The sequence below is a fragment of the Lissotriton helveticus genome, chromosome 9 (genome assembly GCF_964261635.1).
Source record: "Lissotriton helveticus chromosome 9, aLisHel1.1, whole genome shotgun sequence".
Classification (NCBI taxonomy): domain Eukaryota; kingdom Metazoa; phylum Chordata; class Amphibia; order Caudata; family Salamandridae; genus Lissotriton; species Lissotriton helveticus.
Window position 1 is genome coordinate 1,239,463,245 of NC_136070.1, and position 24,326 is coordinate 1,239,487,570.

The 24,326-nt window shown below is 48.6% G+C and overlaps 1 protein-coding gene across 1 annotated transcript in view; it reads right to left on the reverse strand.

Moving 5' to 3' along the window:
* Positions 1-11,538, reverse strand: part of MGLL (monoglyceride lipase) — a 497,769-nt gene extending 486,231 nt beyond the window's left edge. The window contains exon 1 of the mRNA XM_078661737.1: positions 11,205-11,538. Within this exon, the coding sequence (XP_078517863.1) occupies positions 11,205-11,478 (274 nt within the window). The 5' untranslated portion in view covers positions 11,479-11,538. The remainder of the gene's footprint in view (positions 1-11,204) is intronic.
* Between the last annotated feature and the right edge of the window lie 12,788 nt (positions 11,539-24,326).

Consider the following 24,326-nt stretch of genomic DNA (forward strand, 5'->3'; position numbering starts at 1 on the left):
CGCTGTATTCTCAGCGATAATCACGCATTTCGCCGCTATCGCTGGATATTTTAGCACAATTGAGAAAAACATTGCTAATAGCATGTTTTCTCCGCTAACCTATCCTGCGATAGGCAGCGATAAAAAAATGCGCTAAGCGCATTTTGCGATAAATATCGCTATTCCTTGGTAATATGCCCCTCTGTTCTTTAATGCATGAGAAGTTGGACAGAGAGGGGATCCTTGAATCTCAATCTCTTAGTAAAAATAGTTACTCACAACCCCCCACTGCTCGTCTGGACCGTCGATTGTCAACTTGAAGTGCGTGAAATGAGCAAACATTAGCAGCACGTGTCAATTATCTGTAAAAGCAACATGGCTCCTCAAGACCAGCAGAGAGGATAACCATGAAAGTTTATTAGCAAATTAGTCAAATCACAAGTCCCGTTAGTTGACAAAAGCTTATGAAATGTATAATCACAGCATAAATATTAAAGTGATCGAGCAATCTAAATTTACCCACAACCACAAAGGGAAATCAGAATATCCAAATAATGTGTTCCATAAATAAACTTTTCTATTCTTAAGAAAGCACTGAAAGTTATTGTGGAATTTCTAAGGAAGGGAAAGAGGAAGGTGTCAGCATCACATGAACTACGTGTAAGGTTCAAAGGGAAATGACAGTGTTCAAGCTTTAAACCATTCCTCTCAGGGCAGGGAAACCAGTACAACAAGCATTTTCAATGCAATAGGTCTCGCATTCACACGATTTTGAGCTACTGGATTGTAAATGACAATGCCTTCCATTTATGTTTTGGGTTTTAAAACAAACACAAAGCATTGTTATTTACAATACTAATAGCGTAAAAAATGTAATTAACCTCACCATCTATAACAGAAAGGGCGCTTTAGATATATCAGGTCAAAGAGCAAACACCCCAACTGGCGCAGATGAAAGCACCTCAGAATACTGAACGGACAGCAACTTCACCTGAAAGCAGACATCGTTTGTCACAAAATGAAGGCTAGCCTGGCTCAAGGGGAGGTGGTGGCATGCGGCCTGGGGCCGAGGGCCGGAGGCTCCAGATTTGGCAGCCTGTGATATCAGGGGCGGCTCTAGGCCCATGGCGGCCCTGGGTAGGGAGCGTAGGTAGGGGGCCCCGGAAGAGAAGGCCCTGGAAGAGGCGCGGAGGCCACTGAAGAGGGGGGGGGGGTGTCAGGGTGTTTGGAAGTGGAACAGTGCCGGAGGCCGCCAAATCCCTGCCACTGGGGCTGCCACGCAAATATGTATCCATCCTCAGAGGATTATTATATTAAGGATATATATTGGCGTGGCGGCCCTTGGGGTTTGGTTGCCCTGTGCAGGTGCACAGCTTGCACATGCCTAAGGCCGGCCCTGGTGGTATTTTGTGCCGGTGGGAGGCAGGGGTCCCTCGAGTGCTCGTCTGGGGGGGGAGAGGCGGGCTCGTGAGGCAAACGAAAAGAAGCGCAGATCGTTTAGATGAAGCGAGAACATCCACGTGGGAGAGCAGAGAGGAGGGCTGGGGAGGAGGAGGGAAGCAACGCCCGCCTTGGCTCGGTTTCTGAGAGCGGAAACGTGCGATTAGCAGGAGCCGGGGCTACTCTGTAGCAGAGCGGCCCATGGACCCTGACACAGACGTACGAAGTGGCACACAGGCTGGCAGTGCCCCCTCACCCACTGCTTCACACCCAGGCATGCTGCCAGGAGGAGGCCACTGTATCCACAAAACACTGTGCTGCCTAAAAGCACTGTGAGCAGGCAAAGCAGAGCTACGCTGAAGTGACAGTGAATGCAGAGTGACAGCAAGTGACAGTGAATGCAGAGTGACAGCAAGTGACAGTGAGTGCAGAGTGACAGCAATTGACAGTGAGAGCAGAGTGACAGTGACTGCAAACTGAGTGCAGAGTGACAGTGACTGCAAACTGAGGGCAGAGTGACAGTGATGGCAGAGTGCCAGTGAGGGCAGAGTGACAGTGAGTGCAGAGTGACAGTGAGTGCAGAGTGACAGTGAGTGCAGAGTGACAGCAGAGTGACACTGATTGCAGAGTGACAGCAGAGTGACACTGATTGCAGAGTGACACTGATTGCAGAGTGACACTAGAGTGACACTGATTGCAGAGTGACACTAGAGTGACACTGATTGCAGAGTGACTGATTGCAGAGTGACAGCAGAGTGACACTGATTGCAGAGTGACTGATTGCAGAGTGACAGCAGAGTGACACTGATTGCAGAGTGACAGCAGAGTGACACTGATTGCAGAGTGACAGCAGAGTGACACTGATTGCAGAGTGACACTGATTGCAGAGTGACACTGATTGCAGAGTGACTGATTGCAGAGTGACAGCAGAGTGACACTGATTGCAGAGTGACAGCAGAGTGACACTGATTGCAGAGTGACACTGATTGCAGAGTGACACTAGAGTGACACTGATTGCAGAGTGACAGCAGAGTGACACTGATTGCAGAGTGACTGATTGCAGAGTGACAGCAGAGTGACACTGATTGCAGAGTGACAGCAGAGTGACACTGATTGCAGAGTGACTGATTGCAGAGTGACAGCAGAGTGACACTGATTGCAGAGTGACAGCAGAGTGACACTGATTGCAGAGTGACAGCAGAGTGACACTGATTGCAGAGTGACAGCAGAGTGACACTGATTGCAGAGTGACACTGATTGCAGAGTGACACTGATTGCAGAGTGACTGATTGCAGAGTGACAGCAGAGTGACACTGATTGCAGAGTGACAGCAGAGTGACACTGATTGCAGAGTGACACTGATTGCAGAGTGACACTAGAGTGACACTGATTGCAGAGTGACACTAGAGTGACACTGATTGCAGAGTGACACTAGAGTGACACTGATTGCAGAGTGACACTAGAGTGACACTGATTGCAGAGTGACACTGATTGCAGAGTGACACTAGAGTGACACTGATTGCAGAGTGACACTAGAGTGACACTGATTGCAGAGTGACAGCAGAGTGACACTGATTGCAGAGTGACAGCAGAGTGACACTGATTGCAGAGTGACAGCAGAGTGACACTGATTGCAGAGTGACAGCAGAGTGACACTGATTGCAGAGTGTGAGTAGTGTGAACAGTGTGTAAGTGTGCAGGGTGCACATTGTGTGAGTGTGCAAGATGAGTCTGCAGGATGAACATTGTGTGACTATGCAGGGTGAACAGTGTGAGTGTGCAGTGTCAGCAGTGTGTGAATGTGTAGGGGCAGTGTGTGAGTGTGCAGGAAACAAACACTCAAAGTAAGTCCACCACACACATACATACCACCACACACAAGACACACACCACACACACACATACACCACACACACACACACACACACACACACACCATACACACATACACGACACACACATACCACACATACACACCACACTCATCACCACTCATACACACCACACTCATCACCACTCACCCCCACAGACTCACCCCCACAGACTCACCACTACAAACACAACCACACACACAACAACACCAGCCGTCAGTACATGCTTTCACCAGGGCCAAACACCACCAGGCATCAATGCACTTTTTCACCAAACACAAACACCATCAGGCGTACAACACCAGGCAGCCGTCAGTGCATGCTTTTACAAGGCGCACTCAGCAGCAACCGTCGGTGCACGCTTTCACCAAACACACACCATCAGCCATCTCTGCATGCTTTTACCAAACACACACCCACCAGCCGTCAGTGCACCCTTCCACCAGGCACACACACCTCCAGGCGCCAGTGCACTCTTCCACCAAACACACGCACCAACAGCCATCAGTCCACGCATCAATTGTTAACGCATCCACAATTAACTATTGTAGCAATCGCTGTATGATACACTTTACTTTTAAACATATTCATCTAAAGCACAGCATGCAACCATTGGTAAAATTACAACCTAACCCACATAATTCCACTACACACCACATGCACACACTCCATAACACATGGCAAAAAGACATTGGCATTTACAATGCCATTAGCTCAAACTCAAATAAATCCGAGCCCGATTGCATTTCTAATGCTTGTTTTAAATGGTCAGGTCACAGACGGTAGAAACAGGTGGTGTCGTTTCTCAAAGGAAAAATTAACTCCAGGTCAGCCAAAATTATAAAATCCCATTCTTCAAAAGAATTCACCATTTACATCTTGTCCAACCATTGCTCAGTTACAGGCTTGCTATCCAAAAACAAACGACACGATGCATTTCATTCTTATAACGTTCGTGTGAATGCTGTAAAATCTATTTTTGCATAGTAGCTCACATTTGCTTTTTAGCACATTAACTTAACACAAACATGTTATGACAGTGGGTTACACTAAGTAGCAGTACATCTTCTACAGTGGGTTTATCTATACGGTTCTGAGGATACAAACACACTCGGAGAAAAAGAAGAGGTGCATGTGATTGTAAACAAACCTATATGCAGAAACTTCAGAGATTTATGGAAATAGGAGATGCTCCGAGATGTGATGGATACGAAAGGATAAGAGACATGACTTACAGGGGTATGGTTAACTACTTACAATGATGTGAGCACAACACAAAACGTATGATTTTAAAGTAGACATATGGGTATTGTTTGGCCATGGCGTCGCAATTTATCAATGAAAGTATGCTATGGAGCAACAGAGTGGCATAGGTACGACAATGGGGGCTGCGCCGGCAAACCCTCAGATTGAACTGTAGTGCTGGTACAGCTATTTTGGGGACGCGGACAAAGGCATCTAAATTCCTTCTAGCCATAATTAACCCTACACACTCAGAGCGATCAGGTCAGGCAGTGCAGGAGTTATCGAATGTCCTCTGGCGTAACAGAACATTAAAGGATGCCGGTGTATGCTCTCACACCATGACACAACTGTGTTGATAAAGCAAACGGTACAGTGGAAGAGGTTCCTGGGATGGGAGCGCTACCGATTGGCACTACAGGGCAGAATATAAGGCCGGACCGGGGCTCTATGAAGATGGCTGCCACCCCGGGCCTGGCTCGGGCAGGCGTTACCTCGGCCCTCGCGTCTTACCTCGGAATTTCAGCTCGTGCTGCGGCTCCAACACCAGCACCTGCTCTATCTTCACCATGTCGGGGGGGGGGGTGCCGAGCGCTGTTAGCGTGGGTCAGGGAGTCAGGGTGCTGCTGCAGCGGCCGGGCAAGCGGCAGGACGAGGAGGTTCCAGAGAGGGAGGCTGACTGAGGGTGGGGATGCGGCGGCTGCCAGCTCTGCTTGCCGTCCGCACAAAGGAAACCGGAAGTCATATACATGCGAGTATATCTATGCACAAGGGTGAGAGAATGGATACCACTGGCTAGATCGTTGCGGGGGTGAGACAGAGTTGCGTCAATGCAGCACCCTTTACAGACCTCCCCTCGCTATACCGAGCACCCTTCTTACCCAGCTGGCGGCCGAGCATAGTCCCAACGCCGCCCCCATCGTGCTGCTGCTCCGGGAACGCCTTGTGATTCCGTCCTAAGGTCGCAGCTCCCACGGGGTACTCTACCGCAGCTCGCAACCCCTGCTGTTTACCATTTCCCTTAGCTTTCGATTTCCCGTAATGTCAGTTCGCCACCCCCTCGCAGTACATCACTTCCGCTTATCATGTATGTACCCACCAGGATTCTTTTGCGTGCGTCACTTTTTTTTTTTCAGGCAAAGCAGCGCATGCCCAGGACATAAATAAACAATAAGATGCTAAGATTGTAGAGTGATCGCTCTACGTACTTCTGCCATTGTTAAACGCCATGTTTGTTGGCTTTTTATTCTCCATGTCTTATATTTTTTTTAATTGAATTTGTCACAATTCGCTGCATAATTAGGGAAGAAGCCAACAAATGAGCAGGGGGAGCCAAGCGAAGGCTCTAAAGGTCCCGTGCACGAACCTAGCCATCGGTTTGGCATCGACATTTTGCAAACAAGTCAGGTCCCGGGCCGGCCAGCCAATCACAGCGCTGCCCGGGAAATGACATCACGGGGGTGTCCCGGGCCGGCAGCCAATGACAGCGCGGCCCGGGACAAAGGGGCGGGGCTTAAAAAAGTACCAGAAACGCCCCCGAATCGCGTTTTCCCCGAGAAAGCGCGATTGACAGCCTCTGTCTCCCAATGGCTAGCCTCCATTTATGGAGCTAGCCAATGAGAGACAGAGGCGGGTCATCGATCCGATATAGAACTCAAGAGGTTTTTTAGCGCATGCGCACTACGTGCGCACTTGCAGGCAAAACCTAAAAAACAGAAGTACTAACACACTGATGGCAGATTCCCACCATAGCGCCTTGAAGCCTACCAACAAAACAATGCATCTGTGGCGAACAGTGCTCGAGAGAAGGCTACTATGGCCCTGATGGATGTAAGCACACAGCTAATTACCAGTGTAGCACTCCTTAATTAATCAGCTCTGCAGCAATGTACAGCAGCATAAAAAGGTGATGGAAGAATGTGAAAGGATATTGAAGGTGGATGGTGTCATCCAAGTGATGGTGCTGGAATCAGAGACCAGAGCTGTACCAACAGCTTTGGTATGTACTCGGATTCCCTTTCCAATTTTAATTATTTTAGCCATGAAAAACACACTATTAATCAAAGGAGTTCACGAGAACACCTGCGGTGTTTGTGTTAACAAGCGCATTTCAATAAACAAATTATGATGACGTGGCATAGGCCATCCATGTGCCGCTAATGGGGCTCAGAAAACGGAGTGACTGGTATTTATCAACGACTATGTCACATTAATTCATCTTGCCTGGACAACTGTTAGTAGAACCCTTTACTACAGTAGTTTGTTGGCTTCAGTAACTGTAGGGCTGCAATAGAAAAAATTCAAAGAAACCACCTACATATATAAAGTGTTATTACTGTCATTGCAACACACATAAACTGTGCATTAAATAAGGGTGCAAGATAGCCCTCACGTGTATGTTTCCCATTCATTAAAAAAAATTGTATTTTAATAAGTATTATTTAAAAAAATGATATTTTCATAAGTACACATACTTCTGTGCAGTGAATAATGCAGTTTGAAAAGATTTATATTCAACAAGAGTGTTTAAACATCGAACATAACAAAACAGTCAGAGACCATCATGTTATCTGTTAAATACCAGACTAATACCCATCGGCAAGGTTACTAGTTTGCGTGGAGTTCATGGAATAACATTGTGTAAAGCGGACTGCTCACATTGGGCCCACTTAGAATTACAAACCGGTATCCTGTCACTGCTACAATTCAGGGGGGCGGGAGGGGGGTTCCCGGGGAAGCTTTAGAGCCTGCGGTCCTGGTGTCTGTGTCATCGTGGCCTGGGGTGGGAGTGTTCTCCACCTGGAGCATTCTTAGCTGTCCAAACAAGCATTAGTGAAAATAATGGCGCACAGCATTAGGAGGCCACCTTGAATGCAGAAATGGATCTGCTGGGCTTTTTCTCCTGGCTCGTTACAATTGATTTCGGTGGGCCGCTATTTTTCCAAGAAAACACCGACATAAAACATTCGCACAGAGAAATATGCTACTACCATTGTTGAGGGAGGGGGCTACAGGGGCGAACTCTAGGTTTTGCCTCTCTTTAGACATGACTCCCTCCCCACACCCAGCAATGCTAAAAAATCAACAGCAAACAGGTTGCCCATAGCGATGGCTAAATACAAATAAATAAATATAGTGTTGTTTCTTCTATATGTCGAGTGAGTGGCGATCTCTAGAAATACTCACCGAGTAAACTTTACGTTCTCGCTGAACCAGAGCCGCAGCCCGGCTTGGGCAGGAAGCCAGGCAACCTGTGTTGGGACGGGAGCGGGGCTGCAAAAAGACAGGAACCTACCCCGCGCTCCTGTGCTGCCAATTCTGACCCGCTGCGGAGGGAGAGAGGGACACGCGGAAAGAGAGGTGTGTGTGTGTGTGTGTGTGTGTGTGTGTGTGTGTGTGTGTGTGTGTGTGTGTGTGTGTGTGTGTGTGTGTGTGTGTGTGTGTGTGTGTGTGTGTGTGTGTGTGTGTGTGTGTGTGTGTGTGTGTGTGTGTGTGTGTGTGTGTGTGTGTGTGTGTGTGTGTGTGTGTGTGTGTGTGTGTGTGTGTGTGTGTGTGTGTGTGTGTGTGTGTGTGTGTGTGTGTGTGTGTGTGTGTGTGTGTGTGTGTGTGTGTGTGTGTGTGTGTGTGTGTGTGTGTGTGTGTGTGTGTGTGTGTGTGTGTGTGTGTGTGTGTGTGTGTGTGTGTGTGTGTGTGTGTGTGTGTGTGTGTGTGTGTGTGTGTGTGTGTGTGTGTGTGTGTGTGTGTGTGTGTGTGTGTGTGTGTGTGTGTGTGTGTGTGTGTGTGTGTGTGTGTGTGTGTGTGTGTGTGTGTGTGTGTGTGTGTGTGTGTGTGTGTGTGTGTGTGTGTGTGTGTGTGTGTGTGTGTGTGTGTGTGTGTGTGTGTGTGTGTGTGTGTGTGTGTGTGTACACACACAGCATCCCGGAACCGGAGCACGCGTTCCCGCGCGCGACCTGGTCCGATTCCGGCATGCTGCGCGTGCCCATCTCTGGTCTCCCTCTTGGCTCCTTGTAAGCAGAGCCGACAACAATAGTCTCACGCTGTGACAGGGCTTCGCCCTGTATCGCAGGTGCGAGACCTAAAAAGATCAAATAACATTTCTTTAGGAGCCTTTTCTCTTGTCCTTACTTCACTCACCTCTGCTGATACACTTCTACGGTCTTGGAAAACAACACCACACTTTTACTGTGCACAGGAACAAGCCAGGGGCTTTCAAAACGGAACCCACAGGCCTATCTACTTCGATTAAACGTATAATAATACAATGGTTGCATACACAAACACACACAACATACACTTATATAGGACTGGGTGACAGGGTATAAATCTGACTGCGCATTGGCAAGACAGCCTCAGCAGTACCAAATAACTCTGTTTTAGTGAGTGAAGAAAACTTTACTTACTGAATATTGGGGGAAGCTTATTAAATGAGACTTTGTTTTTCTGCACCAAGTCCCCCTGTGAAACATACAGACCCTGTAACAAATTTGTGATATACCAGCCTATGTTTAAAAGTGCTGCTTTAGGCTAGGCACACAGCAGGCTAGGGATCTTAATGTTCAAATGATGCGGACACTTCGGATTTGCATGTTTATGCTGTCTGCACTGGAAATGGGGCACTATTTATAATGTTTCTTTCTACACTTTACATCCTCAGATTGCTGGCTATCTCAGAAAGCCTTCTCCCACTACACCCCTAAAACCCAGCATGAAATCTGTACCTTTAATTACTTCTGCTTGATTCCTCTCTTTTCTATTTCCAGGGTGACCCACTTTACCTTTGATCCTCTGCATACCTTCTATTTCTGAGTATAGCCTCATCTCAGTCTCTTGTCGGTCTGCCTTAATCCTTTTTCAATAATTATTCAATTGGCTGATAACACATTTCATAGATCACATCCACTCATCTTCAAAACCCTATCACTGTAACCTTATATCACCCAAATTATGTCAACCAACCATTCACCTGAAACCACATAGCCTCACTAATGATCACACCGAACTGGTATTAATATAATGTATCAATAAGTAACTGGAGTAAATGCATGCATTTTTTTTTCTTGAGAGCACATAACCAATTGCAGTAACTACTAGCCTTGGGAATAGCGGGGTACTCCCCCAAACGCATTTCAACGCCTCGTCAGTGATAGCGCTAAATAAACACAATTACATGAAAACACATGCTATGTCCCTGCTCTTTTTTGCACCCTCTCTTGCTAGGGCTCTTTCTCTCTGCTATCAACTCATACACATGTGTCATTCCACGACTTTACCCCCCCCCCAGCCTCTTTTCTACCACATCTGCCCCCCCATGCCCCTCCCCCAATCCCTTGGAACTGAGGTTGGGTTCGCCTCCCTCAGGCCCCTCCCCCTCCGAGCTACTGCCGTCCGAGGCCTCCTCCTCCGGACCGACAATGTGGGCGGGCAGCAGGACGACCAGAGACCCGGGGCGGAGGGCACCAGGTGAGGTCGCCGGAGAAGCCATCAGTCACTAACACACAACAACCCCGCGCAATAGCGCCACATCACCAACACCCATGCGCAGCCACGCCCCCAGGGCGTGAGCATCCACAGAGGGGCGGGGTACTGCTCATAGCCAACTAATGGACAGCTGCGAAACCAATTTCTGAAAATGAGGCGTAGATCAACAGCAAGGAAATGCCTCCTATGTTAAGCCATCATGGATTGGGGAGTCTGCTTCAATTTGACATGGCATCATATGCAATGAGTGAACGAGGCGTGGGGCAAATAGAGCGTGGGCTGGCTCTCGAACTACAGTTGCAAATCTCGTTCAAGCGATAAGGGGCAGTTTGCTTACCTGATGAAATATGCAAGCAATAGAGTGAGGACTTTTGCATATAGAGCGTGGGCGGGCATTCGTACTACAGTAGCAATCTCGTCCAAGCAGTTTGCTTACCTGATAAAATAAGCAGGCAATAGAGCGAAGACGAATGTCGAAGTCATGGACATAACAAGTCGGCCTGGAGCGGAGAACAGCCTAAGAGACGGGGGAGGGCACGAGCGCGACGCCGTAAGCGTGCACGTTGGCGTTCCCTGCGGCTAGTGCCAGTGGTGGCGCCTGCAAAGGGCATCTTAGAAGCGGGTTCACAGACCGGTGTCTGCTCGTGCACCGGTCTGTACCACTTGGGAGGCTCAACACAACGATAATAAGGCTCGCTGGCGGCAGCGCTTCGCACTGCAACGCCAGGCGAGCCCTAAAAAAGGAAGATAGCAAGACAGAAAGCAAGAAAGAAAGAAAGAAAGAAAACAAGAACAAAAGCAACAAAGAATGAAAGCCAAAAAGAAGGAAAAAGGAGGAAAACAGTTTATTTCCACGTGCCAAACAACAAATGAATGTGTCCTTCTAATGTAACTGTGGTGCCCGTAAAGGCCTCCAATACCATTGGTCACCTTCGCGCCATATAAAACTGCAAAAGAAAACATGCCCTGAGAAAAAAGTCCCAGTGTGTTTGGAAAACTATATGAATAGTGTCAACTAAATAAGGCCCCGCCTGAAACCTCCTTCGCTTTGGGGATCTTGTGAAAAAGCAAAGTGAATTACCAGGATACCATCGTGAGTGATGGTACCCTTTCCAGATACAAATACAAATCTGCACCGTACCGCGTGCCACAGTAGATTAGGGAACACTGAAAAATGCCAATAAAAGTACTCACGCCGTCCGAGAGGTGAAGTCCAAGATGGGCACGGGGCTGCAGGGTAGGAGCGTTGACAGGTACTGAATTGGCAAGTCTGAATGAGGTGGTAATTATTTAGAAATAGTGAATGTGACTGGAATAATTTCGGCGGGGCCCGGGGGTACATTAACAGCCGAGCTAAAGGCATGGTGACAGCTCGGGTCGGTACCAGGTGCCTGCAGCAAAGTTGCGGCGTTGTGAACGCCAGCGCCATCATTTTTTTGACTTGAGACACCACCAGCAAAACGGCCATCTCGGCGGCGCGCACCTTCCTCAACTCCCGGTCGGCTCCAGCAGCAGGATGTGACGTCCCCTGCGTAGCTGCAAAGTAGCGCAACCTGTCAGGGCCTGGCCTTCTAGTCATTGGATGATGACGTCAGGCCGTCGTCAGAAGCGCGCCGCCGCGGGGGAGTGATTCCAATAGTGGCAGTTGAGGGAGTTGAGGCTGCCAGTAGCTCCTGACCCCACAGCACGCGCAATGCACAACACTGGGGGTGCGGCGCGCACAACAGTTGTGACCCTGTGCTTGCTCTTCAAAACATGGGGCCCTGGTGACCCTTTGCGGCGCCTTTTATAATTTATTTGGGGACACTGGCACTACTGTGAGTCTCCCTAAATACATTTTAAAGGCCGTCGCAACTGCCATCAGTGCCGCCGGCCGCCGCCCCTTCAATTGTGCCGCCTGGGGCGGTCCGCCCCCACCGCACCCCCCTAGCTACGCTGTTATGGCCCCTGATTTTGTAGGGGGTGAAGCTAGCATATCAGGCATTGCCATAGTTAACTAGAGCGCCTCCTACAGTTGTACTGTTTTCTGTGGTGATGTATGGTAAGTTTCTTTTGTGTAGTTTTATTTAGAAAATCGCGACTATTACTGCTGTACTTTTCTCAGAATTAAGGCGGAACTCAGACGCCAATATGATTCCCAAGTTTTTGAAATAGGTTTTTGAATTGCGAAGTTTGTTTGAAGAAGGTGAAAGGGTCCATAGTGAATCCATTTGTTTGAAGAGTTGTTGCAAGCCTTGGGCAGGATTTTCAGTTTTCGAGCTATTAAATTTGAGACCATTGTGGCCCATCGAGGCTTCAATGTACTCCCGCCCACTTAATATGGTTGTGAATTGTTTGCATTTCCATGACAACCTTGGGTAACTTGGTGTGTCATCAGCATAGGTGTAGAAGTGGAGGGGATTGGTATGGAACAGGCCCTTGAGGGATTTAATGTAGATACTAAATAGAAAGTGGGGACAATGGAAGCAGCCTTACTTAAGCAATTTGAAGGTGTCTTCAGAAAAAATAGCCATTGACTGTAGTCTGGGTAGGATGTCTTGGTGATGTACTGCCTTGAATGTGGCCTGCTGTCAATTCTCCTGTTCGAGGTGATGAGCAAAGTTTGGATGTGTATATGGAAGCTTTTGAGAGTTTAAAAGGCATTTCAACGAAGAGCCATATCTTTGTATGGGTCATCAATTTGTACTCTCACCCCCAGTTACCTAACACACTGATAGATCGTTATTGTGCAGCCTTACCTGTACTAGCTTCCATTTGCAAATTTGGAACTATTTTGGAATAATACATTAGAGACCAAATTGTAATTACTTTACTTTAATAAAACAAAATACAGGGGCAGCTACCCAGACATAAGAACCCTTCATTAACATGAGTGGTGAATTCTGCAAGAGGCATAGAAAGATCTATCAAATCTTTCAGATTACGAAATTAAGATAATGAGTGTTCTGTTGAAGTTGCTGAAAAGTCAAAAAAATAAAAGACAAAAAAAAACAGGAGGTACAAACCATTTAGAGGAAATATTTCAGGCATGGTTTTACCAGAAAATAGCAATAGATTTGGAGTAAAGCATGTCCGTAAAAGAACAACTGCCTTGCTCTTAAGAAACACATGTGCGGCCCGTGCTGATAAGAGCGGTGGGGCAGGTTGAAGAATATATCTACAGAATAGCCCAGCAGGAGCACAGGGCTTCCCTGGTAAGTCTCTAGTCTCAGCGGGTGTAACAGTCATACCAGCACTCCGAGTGACATAGCAACATTCCATGGTGCATCATACACCTTGTGAAGCAGGGACACATAGAACACACGGAAAGCAAGACACAACTTTCTCCAGTGGATTGGCCCCTATGTGTTCGTCTGAGCTGATCATGTGACTCCAGCCTGTGATGTCACAGAAAAATGTTCAGGCTGCTTTGAGAGGGAAGTAGGAGGGCGCTTGGGAATTATTGTCGAGGATGTTCTCAGGTAGATGCCCTTCTTTGGAAAATATTCCATGGTAGTTTTTTACTTTAATCGCAATCCGGCTTTGCTCTTATAGATTGGGCAAGGCCCTAAAGCATTCCTAAAGCAGCAGAGCCAATACGTATCACAGGGAGTCTCTAAGGTTAGAGTATACCATGTTGTTTTAAAATTTCAGGTACATTACCAGAATTCATACAGACATTATTGCTACAAAAATAACCGGTTGCTTATAAATGACGGGCAACAGATAGGGTGGATGGTTGAGATTATGGAATTTGTCTGAGTGCTCCCGAAGGGAAAAAGGACCCACTGTGACACATGCTGCACCAGATGGAGCCTGGAAATATTCTAAAGCTTGTAGGTGGCAAAATGGGTAAACTGAGTGTTGCTTTTCAATGCATTCTGTAACACTGATGAGATGAAGAATGGATATTTACTGAAATTGGCCTACAGTTGGAGGAAATCCATTGTAAAGTGGTGAAGAAATGACATTCCCATTTGGGTCGAGGACATAGCTGCTCTTTCCGATAATGTAAACTGTAAGAACCCCTTTCAGAGGGCTGCGAGGCATGCAGGGGCTACTGAGCCCAACCATGGAGGTTGAGGCCTTAACTTCTGATGTCCCGGAGCCTGACCTACTTTGGATCTCGCTCAACTGGGCCAAGTACCCCTTCTGCATTTGACTCTCGGAGGTAGCTGTGGTCAAGCAGACGAGGCTCCCTGGGGGGTGTAGATACAGGTCAGTGAACACGACTCATAACTCAAAGTGCAAACAGTACAAACAATACATCAAGGTCCAGCCAAATATTTGCTTTTATAAGAAAAGTGGTGTTATATTTCTACATCTACACATGCAAAGAAATGCATTGTTCAAATGCAACAACACAATCCCCCTTGAGATCGGGGCTCTACTTGTTGTCAGGCGAATCCCTGTTCCACCCTCCTTCGTAGATCGTGTTCAGGGTTATTCCCCATTCACTGGTGACTGCATCAGGGAATGCAAACAATTAGGCTGTACTCAGGAGTTCTCCCTTTTGACACTTTTGGAACTTAGTCAAAAGGGTCTCTGGTGCTGCAGAAACATTAGCAGTGAGTTCCCCTAGGTCCCAACTAGCCCAATTCACACCTTACAGGCTCTCACAGCACAGAAGAGTTCAGTGATGCAGCGGGCACCTTCAAATGCGCACCCATGAGCCCTACTCAGTTTGGGGAGGTCGAGCTACTAGCAGCCCACCCGGAAGCACTTGGTGGCGCAGGCTCTCTCTCCTGAGCGGCACTGTCGGAGGTTCCCCAGATGTCAGAGCAGCTCCCTGCTTGTGAACATGCGGTAAGTTGACTTTGCTCAATGGGTGTGCAGACATCCTTTTTCAGTTCCTGACTAAAACCAGTGAGGGTGCAACACATTCCACAGGGTTACCCGCATTCCTCAATGGTGAATCGGGGGCAGTTCCCTTGCAGTGTGGTTCCACCCCATGGATTGCAGCCTCAGTTTCTCCTTTGGGTAGCAGCCTGAATCCTTTGCGCAGGCTCTCCCAGCACATGCGCCTCGCAAAGACAGTCTAGGACCTGGCCTTCCTTGAAGCAGTAACTTTACTGGTGGCCCCCTCAAGTATACAAGATCGCCCCAGCACAGTAGTACGGGAGTAGCAAGGTCCACACACTCCTGGCATACGGGGTGGCGAGAAACAATGTTGCACATGGGAGATGGACTGATTGGTACACAGCCATATCAAACCTCGCACAAGGTTTACTCACGATAGGGCTCGCCAGTAGACCTTCCTCTCTTCAACGCTCTCCTCACATTGCATGCTCAGGGCTCGAAAAATTCACTCGACCGCTCGCATTTGCGAGTGAGATTGATTAAGGACGAGCTATTTTTACGTCCTACTCGCCGTTCCTGGCGAGTAGGAATACAAACTTGACACTTGACCTCTGCCTCTGAAAGCAGAGGAAATGTGGCAAGATTTAAAGGCATCTTTATTGCACATAAAGTAAATGAGCAATAAAAATGCTTTTAAATCTTGTTAACTTGTCACATTTGCTCAGTTTTCAGAGTTTGAGGTCAAGTTCATTTAAGTTAGGTCGAGGAGATTTTGTAGTCTACTAAACCTGCAGGTCTAGAGCGTTTTTTATGATTTGTCGAGCCCTGATGCTGGTCTTGGCAAGCAGGCAGGCGCTGGTGCTCAAGGTTCCAGAGAAGATAGCCTTGGTATCCTTCAGTGATGTCCCTTCACCCAAGGAGACTAGCAGCCCTTTGACCCCAGTCCTGGTCACTGGCAAAAGTCTTGCAGAGTTTCCCCTTCTCACACAGCACGTCTGGATGCTTGGCAGATGACAAATGTTTGGGGAATCAACCTCCCCTTCTTATAGTTGTTTTGCCGACACCAAATATTAATTAGGGTCTTGGTCTTGGAAGTTTTATGTCGGGGTTCTGCTTCTTTTGAGTTGGTCACTTCTTCTTTTCATTTTCCTTCATGAATGAGATCTGTCACAGCAGGTACGAATCCGGCACTGATTGTCCCCAACACAATTCATGGGAGTGATCAGAGTTCACACCTGGATGCCTGCCACGGTGATATGTGCATCAAAAGGTTAATCCCCGCCTACTCTGTATGATTCTCTTATCTTCTCTTTTACCCCTTTCTGAGATGTGCCCAGGCCCCTTCCTTGTCGTTCATTCACTGACTCAAAGAGTAGTATTTTTGAATGTAAAGAAAGACTCTTCCTTTTCTCTCCAGTGTGTCCCCACCCATCTCACAGGAATGCAGCAATACAAAAATATGTCTGGGGGACTCCTTTCCTCCTCATGGTTTTACCACAGTATGCTGCCACCACCACACTCATTCTGCTTAACTCCTGGTGAAGGCAGTAGCCTTCCGTCACTATGAAGGCAGTGCTTTGGCCACCCCTCCTGGTCCAACAAGACTGCAATCCATAACACAGGCCTATGTCATTGCACACATGCATGATCCGTTTTTGCGTATAACAAAAAGATCGGCATTAGGGATTCAGACAACAGTACAGTTGGGCACTCCCGGCAGGGAAGCTTATCTTGCAGAGAACGTGTCCCGACACAAACACAGCGAGAAAGAACCCACCCAGTATTTAGGAAAACAGTTACCGAGAGTATATCGTACCAGAATATCACCTGATAACAATATTGTATCTTCAATATTTCTAAATTGGAATTAATAATGGAAAATCTACACAGAATGGGACATTGATGTGGTAAAAAAGTATTTAGGACGCAATATTTCTGTCAGCCAATGTTTTTGATAATGATATTCTGACACACAACTGCTGAGAGTCAGAGTAATACCCTTAGGTTATAGTTGAAGGTACAATAAAGAAACCTGCACAACCTTTGAGAACCCTGCCAGAAATGAGGAGTGGAGAAGAGCTTAAAGAGATAAAGTATTCTGATGCTACTTAAATATGGTTCACTAGATTTGCTGCATCTCGTTTAAACTCAGTCAAATAAATATAATAGAACCCATCAATGTGCCAACAGTGACTGGGATGTAATCTATCAGAAATGTTAACCTGGGAAAGATTCTGCTATGCATTGATGTTGCCACTGTGGGAAACTAAAAGCACTATATATAAAAAACTGAGTTTAGACAAATGTTTGCTAGTTAAAGTAGTAATATGAGAGTGCACACACCAGGAAAGGTAATTTCCTGGTATTCAGTTCCACTGGCACTAAGAGTTGGTATCTCATCTTACGAGCTCATGTCGCTTATCCTCACTTCCGTGAGAAAGTTGAGACCTGCCTGGTTTATCAGCACAGACTCATTGTTTAGATCTAGTGCATAAAAGATGGGCATAAATATGGATAGAGAATTAAAACAATCACAGTTTAAATGTGCCATAGACCTTAAGTACTTCTGTCAGGATCGGCCAAACAGCGCCTGCCTAGTGTTTGGCACATAAACTACACTTCCCATGATCCTCTACCATGAGGAAGTATTTCAAGGACATGCGCGGTGAAGCCAGTGCGCGTAATTCAGTATTCTCCTGGATGGAACTGTGTTCGGATGTATTTCTTGCCTCTGGTGAGTAGCCTTGTTGAAGGAGCGCGGCGTTCCTTCTCTGCTCACTCTGCAGTATTTCCTTTTGTCCCCTCGAGTAGACGGAGCAAAACACGCAGGCGGTGGCAGCCTCGTGTTACCGTTTCCGTTGTGTTTGGTTCTGTTTGTAAACCACGGAGCATTGTGGCTGGAGCCGCTGCACGCTGCCGGGCTCTAACCTCGGTGGTTGTGTAAAGCTTACCGGAGCGGTAGTGGTGACTCATCCACACGCTGCCGGTTGTTTGTTCAATTCTTCATGGGCACTTAGCAGACCGGAGCGGGAGTGGTGGATGGAACCACGCGCTGCCGGTTAATTGTTTATTTCTTCACAAGCTCTATTTAGACTGGGCAGGCGTGGTGGACGCAACCACACGCTGCCGGCTTATTGTAGATTTCTTCAAGGACAATTATCAAACCGGAGCGGGAGTGGTGGACGCAACCACACGCTGTCGGTTCATTAATTGTTATCGTACTGGAAGGCTATTTGGGAGAACAGAGCATGGTGGTGATAGCTACCACAAACTAGCTTTTGTTCTTTCGTTTTTCTATGGTTGTGTTTTCACAAAAAAGAACATGACAAAGTGTTATTTGGACATGGTTCAGAGCTGAGTTCTTAGGGCAGGCTAGCCCAACAACTTACAAGTACTTCTTTATTATTTTGGAATAGGGTATTCCTGGGACTTATATTTTCATTTTTGTTGTCTCAAGAAACCCTTCATTAGCAAGAACTATCTTGGTCATATGGTACGTTGTTCAAACATATGACTATCAAAGGAGAGAGAGAGGACTAGGTCGCTAGTCCGTATCCCCAGGGTTTTATATGTGAAATCAATAAGGACTAGCCTATTTGTGAATTTACATAGACTCAAGACTGTAAGACAGGGTACAAACCCTTTTGTTTGTTCATGAAGCCCTCACCCACCAACCTGGTTGGTGGCATGCTTCATCATCGGGCCCACCCAGGGACGCCGAGTGTGTCCCGGGTGTGCTTCGATGCCTGAATACAGCGGAGCAGGTATGTTTCTGAGTGTGCAGTATAGTGACGTCAAGGTGAAAGTTTAAAAGCTATACAGGGATCCCAGTACCCGAGGGTAAATTATATTTTAATAACTGGGTCACTGTTTCCATTAAAAAAAAGGCTGTTGGATGTTATAGGAGTGTTAATTAGGGTCCCCTACATCTAATGTAATGTAAGGGAATTTTTTATAGGGCTAAACTGTCACCCAAAGGTGTGGTCTACGTGTTTCAGCCAGGCCTTTATGATTAAAACTGGTATTCCTCAGGACCAAAGTGTGTAGGTGCAAGTTACTTAATTTTAAGTGATTGTGTAATTTTGAAAATGTGTAGCTCTCGCTAAGGTGCTTTACATGTGTGAGGGGGATTCCCTCTTAGAGAATTAGTTGGCTTGTTGCCAAATTAGCTCCATGGAGTAGTCCGGCAGAGGAGTGGACCGAAACCTTCGGTCAGTGTCTGCGTTGAACCTCTTGTTGTCTCTGCGGCCTCCGTAACACACTCGGTGTCACTGGGTGGGCCCGATGATGAAGCATGCCACCAACCAGGTTGGTGGGTGAGGGCTTCATGAACAAACAAAAGGGTTTGTACCCTGTTTTGTAGCTGCAACTGGACGCTGGCCTGATTTGTCACGAAAGTGAGCAGGGATGCCGCCTGCCGGGGGAGACACTCTCCCCCCTACACGCAAGTACTCTGGTTTGGGGAGGGGATAAGCACTCTGCTAAGTTGGGGGGGCGGGCAGTTGAAAGTCCGTTAGGCAGGGGGGCAGGGAGGGGGGAATGTTTTGAAATTGTTTGGAACACATATGTATGGTCAAGAACTGTAACACATCACTCACGTGACGTAACGGAACGTAGGCTGGAGCGAGAATGTGGGGGCTGCGATGTAAGAATGCGGATGGAACATTTTAGTGACATTTGGGACCGCAAATGGCGGACGACCCTTCTAATAGACCGGGGGACGTAGACCCGAATTCCGGGGGTTCCCCATTAAGACTAATGACATGGAATGTACGTGGGCTTGGGGATAAGATCAAGCGGGGACTAGTGTTGGTCACACTTAAAAGGCTGAAGCCCAATATAGCGATGCTGCAAGAGACACATCTAGTGGGCGGGGCGACCAAGGCAATGGATCGGAAAGGGTACAAAATGCTGGTACACTCAGAATTCTCGTCCGGATCAAGGGGCACCGGTATATTACTACAGATATCCTCAAAGTTTATTACACTGCAGACTAAGACTGATGATCAAGGTTGCTTTGCCATGGTACAGGGACAATGGGGGGGTAGACTCCTTAATCTAGTGTCTGTATACATCCCCCCTGCACTCCACTCGGTGCAACTCCCGAGATTAGCTGAATTTTTACTGGCCCTTCCCGAGGGAGAGGTAATTCTGGGCGGAGATTTTAACGCCATTGCGGACGCCCGATTGGACCGCTTCCCGGCGGGAGGCCCCGCCGGGGGTTCCTCACACTTCCAGCGCTTCATGTCTGCCATGGGTCTCATTGACGTATGGAGACGCTCCCACCCCCAGTCCCAGCAGTTCACTTTCCACTCCGCAGTGCATGGGAGCCTTACGAGAATTGATCATTTCCTGACCCTTGGCAACAGCTCCCAACACATAGACACCGTTGACATACACCCCAGGGGCGTCTCTGACCACTCCCCGATTACCCTGACGTTGTCCACTCATGAGAAGATGCGCAGGCGGATATTCCCTATACATGCCACATACTTAAAGATCCCCAGGGTCCGTAAGGCCCTTAAGACAGTTACAACGCAATACTTAGCTGAGAACGTGAATTCTGTGAGTTTGTCGGAGGTACTATGGGAGGCATACAAGGCGGTACTTAGGGGACATGCAGTAACCTCGATCGCGGGCCACAAGAAAGACAAAGCCCTAGAACTTGCCAATTTAGAATTAAACTTACAGGAACTCACAACAGCACACGAAAGGCAGCCCACGCCGAGTACGGCACACGCACTTACCATCCAACAACGACTCTACACGGATCATCTGAGGACTCAGGTGAAGGGACACATTGCTGACACTCAGAATAAGGTTTATGAGGTGGGGGATAAGGCGGGTAAGCTGCTGGCCTGGCTCGATAGGCGTGAAGGCGGCTCCAGGGGCATCCAGCAGGTGAGGGATGGTCAGGGTGTGACCCACACAAGCCCCAAACTTATCGTGGAGGCGCTGGCGGCCCACTTTGAGGGGGTATACACCCCTGAGCGGAAAGTGACTTCCGAAATGGCTAAAGAGGCATTGGAACGGATTGAGGTCAGGACACTCTCGGCAGAGGCCGCGGCGGACATGGAGGCTGATATCACGGCGGAAGAGATACAGCTGGCGATTAACGCATTGAACCCGGGCAAAGCACTTGGCCCAAACGGCATTCCTATTGAATGGTACCAAGCACAACCCGAAACACTGAGCTCCCATCTCTTAACCATGTACACGGAATGTCTAGAGAAGGGGATGCTTCCGCCCGACCAAAGACTGGCCACTATAGTGGCTATCCCCAAACCGGGGAAACCAGAAGATGGTTCCTCTTATCGCCCCATCTCGCTGCTTAATGCGGAAGTTAAGATCCTCGCCAAACTCATAGCGACTAGACTTATGCCTCATCTGCCAGATCTTATACATCCAGATCAGTCCGGGTTCATGCCGCACAGAAACACGGCGCTTAATCTGCGCCGATTGCATGGGGTACTAGCGCGGGCAGGGGTACTCACGCCACCGGCAGTTATACTGGCCCTTGACGCCAGGATGGCCTTTGACCTGGTGGAGTGGAACTACTTGTTCGAGGTCTTGTCTCGTCTGGGGTTCGGCCCCAAGATTATAGCCTGGGTGAGACTATTGTACGCCGACCCGGTCGCACAAGTGGTGGCCAATGGGCATATCTCGCGCACATTTTCACTAGGGAGAGGCACTCGTCAGGGGTGCCCACTCTCACCACTGCTGTTCGCAATTTCCCTGGAGCCTTTGGCCACCATGATACGAACCTCGCCACTGTTGAAGGGGATTGGATGGGCGGAGGGCTGGGAAGACCGGCTATCCCTCTACGCGGACGACATGCTGGTGTATCTCACTGATCCGGAACGGGGGGTGCCGGCCCTTCTACAACTCTGCAACGGCCATGGGCAAATTTCTGGCTACACAATTAACTGGGCCAAATCAGAGCTGTTTGTCCTGAAGGGCCCGGCCCCGGCGCTGAACGCAGACTGCCCTCTGAGGATCGCAGGTTCCTCCTTCAAGTATTTGGGCATCCATGTAACTAGGGACCCAGTGGAATTCATGGACAAGAATTTAGGGCCCCATGTTGAGCGGCTACGACAGGATGTAAAATTTTGGGCGGGGCTGCCCCTCACGTTGCTGGGGAGAGCTGCTCTATATAAAATGAAGTCTTTGCCCCGCTTCCTGTATGTACTCGAAAATACTCCATACCCAGTGAGCCCTAAGTTCTTTCAGCGGGTGGCTGCACTGGTGTCAAACCTACTGTGGGGCAATCTCCCACCACGTATCGCGCAAGCCAAACTGAACAGAGGATGGTATGACGGCGGAATAGCACTCCTCAACTTGACAATGTACTATTGGGCGGCACAGTTAAAGCCCATCAACTGCTGGTTACACACCCCGCAGTCTGAGCCTGCTTTTCAGGCAGACAGGGCGCAACTGGGCACGAACAGCCTATTGGCCCCACTGTATGACCGTACCAAGGCGAATAAACTGGAGGGGCCTACCAGACTGACCGCGGCGCTGTGGCACACGGCAACCGCAGCGTTGGGCTGGAAGGGAAAGGTAACGAAACTCACACCACTGTGGGATTCAAAAGTCTTTGGCAATCTACGAACCAGCAGGGGCTTCTCCCAATGGGACACTATAGGCATATCCACGGTTGGGGACCTTTGGGAAAGAGGCGCGGTGATTACTTTTGACAGATTGAGGGAGCTGTTCAGCCTAGGGGAGAGGGAGCTATACCGATACCTACAGATCAGACATGCACTGCTGGCGGTCATTCCCCCTGAAAGTGTATTGCCGGAGGCATCCCCACTTGAGGACCGACTTCTCACTGAATACATGGTTGAAAGGGCGACCTCCCTAATATACCGTAAACTACTCAACAACCTGCCGGACCCACTGACTAGGCTAAAGGAGCGATGGGAGGAGGAAATCGGGGAGATGGAGGAACAGGAGTGGAATTTAGCGATAGCATCTCCTAAGGAAGTGGGTATCTCGGCTCGATTGAGACTTGTGCAACTAAAAGTCCTACATAGGGTTTACTACACTAGAACCATGCTCCATCGCATACACAGAACACAACACCCTTTCTGCCTTCGCGAATGCGGAGAGGAGGGCACCTTTTTTCACACTGTGTGCGAATGCCCACGTATCCAGGAGTTCTGGAGACAAGTACTGCGAACGATATCACAGGCACTAGAGATTTCGCTGCTGCCGGATCCGAGGCAGTGTCTCCTGAACATATGGGAGCAGGTCTAATACCTCGGATGAGAGACCAGCTGATTCCTGGGCTTTGGATCTGGCGAATTTTTTCACTAGCAAGATCCAACTTATACAGGACTCCTTTCCTTCGGTTGTACCCGTGGGGCTGATTAACCATGAGGCTAACTTGTCCCCTCTGGCCTCGCCAGTTTCGACGATGGGCGTGTTTCCACCTATCTCGGCCCCTGCCTCTCTAGTACTCATGGGCAATCTCAAATCGGGCTCGCCGCTGGACCCGTGCCCCGCTAAACTTCTGGCAAAAATTGCGGAAGTAATTAATCCGCTGGCGAACCCGCTATTGAATCTCTCGCTGAGCCAGGGAGTGGTTCCGCAGGCCTGGAAGCAGGCAATGGTCATCCCGCTGCTAAAAAAGCCTGGTCTGGACCCAAAGGCCCCAGTCAACTACAGGCCTATCTCTCTGTTGCCGGCTCTCACGAAAATTGTGGAAAAGCACGTTCAAACGGTGCTTTCCAATTTTCTAGAGACAAATGAGATTCTGCATGCCACCCAGTCAGGCTTCCGTCCAAATCTCAGCACTGAGACCGCGCTCCTCGAGGTATCAGAAACCATTAAAGGGGTTCTGGACACCGGGGGTAAAGCCATGCTGGTGCTGTTGGATTTGTCGGCGGCTTTCGACACCGTCCCCCATGATGGCCTTCTCGTAAGACTCTATGAGATAGGACTGCGGGGGACGGTGCTCAGCTGGTTTTCCTCCTTTCTAGCTGGCCGCCGGCAAACGGTCTGGGCCTCGCCAGATTCCGCCGTTATGCCACCTCTGGGAGTCGGGGTCCCACAGGGCTCTATTTTGATCCCGACCCTTTTCAACATCTTTATGACCCCTTTGGCGGCGCTGGTGGAGTCGTTTGGGGCCCAGATCGTATCCTACGCAGACGACACCCAGCTCCTCTTCTCATGTAAGAGAGGAGGAGACTTTGACGGGGAGAGTATCCGGGATTGCCTTGGGGCTGTTTTTCAATGGTTCCAACTGAACAGCCTCAAGTGCAATTCCGATAAGTCCGAGGTACTCTTCTTTGGGTGTGATACGGAGCCAGACTGGCAGGCTTGGTGGCCCATTAATATGTTCCCGCCGTCTTGTTCATCCCAAATGGCGAAAAACTTGGGGGTCAAGATGGATAAGGGGCTAACGTTGAAATCCCAGATCCTCGGGGTGTCGGGCATGTGCTTCGGCCTCCTTAGGATGCTGCGGAGGTTTCTTCCCCTTTTATCTGAGGAGCACAGGAAGCTGACTGTGCAGGCCCTGATTGGCTTGAGGCT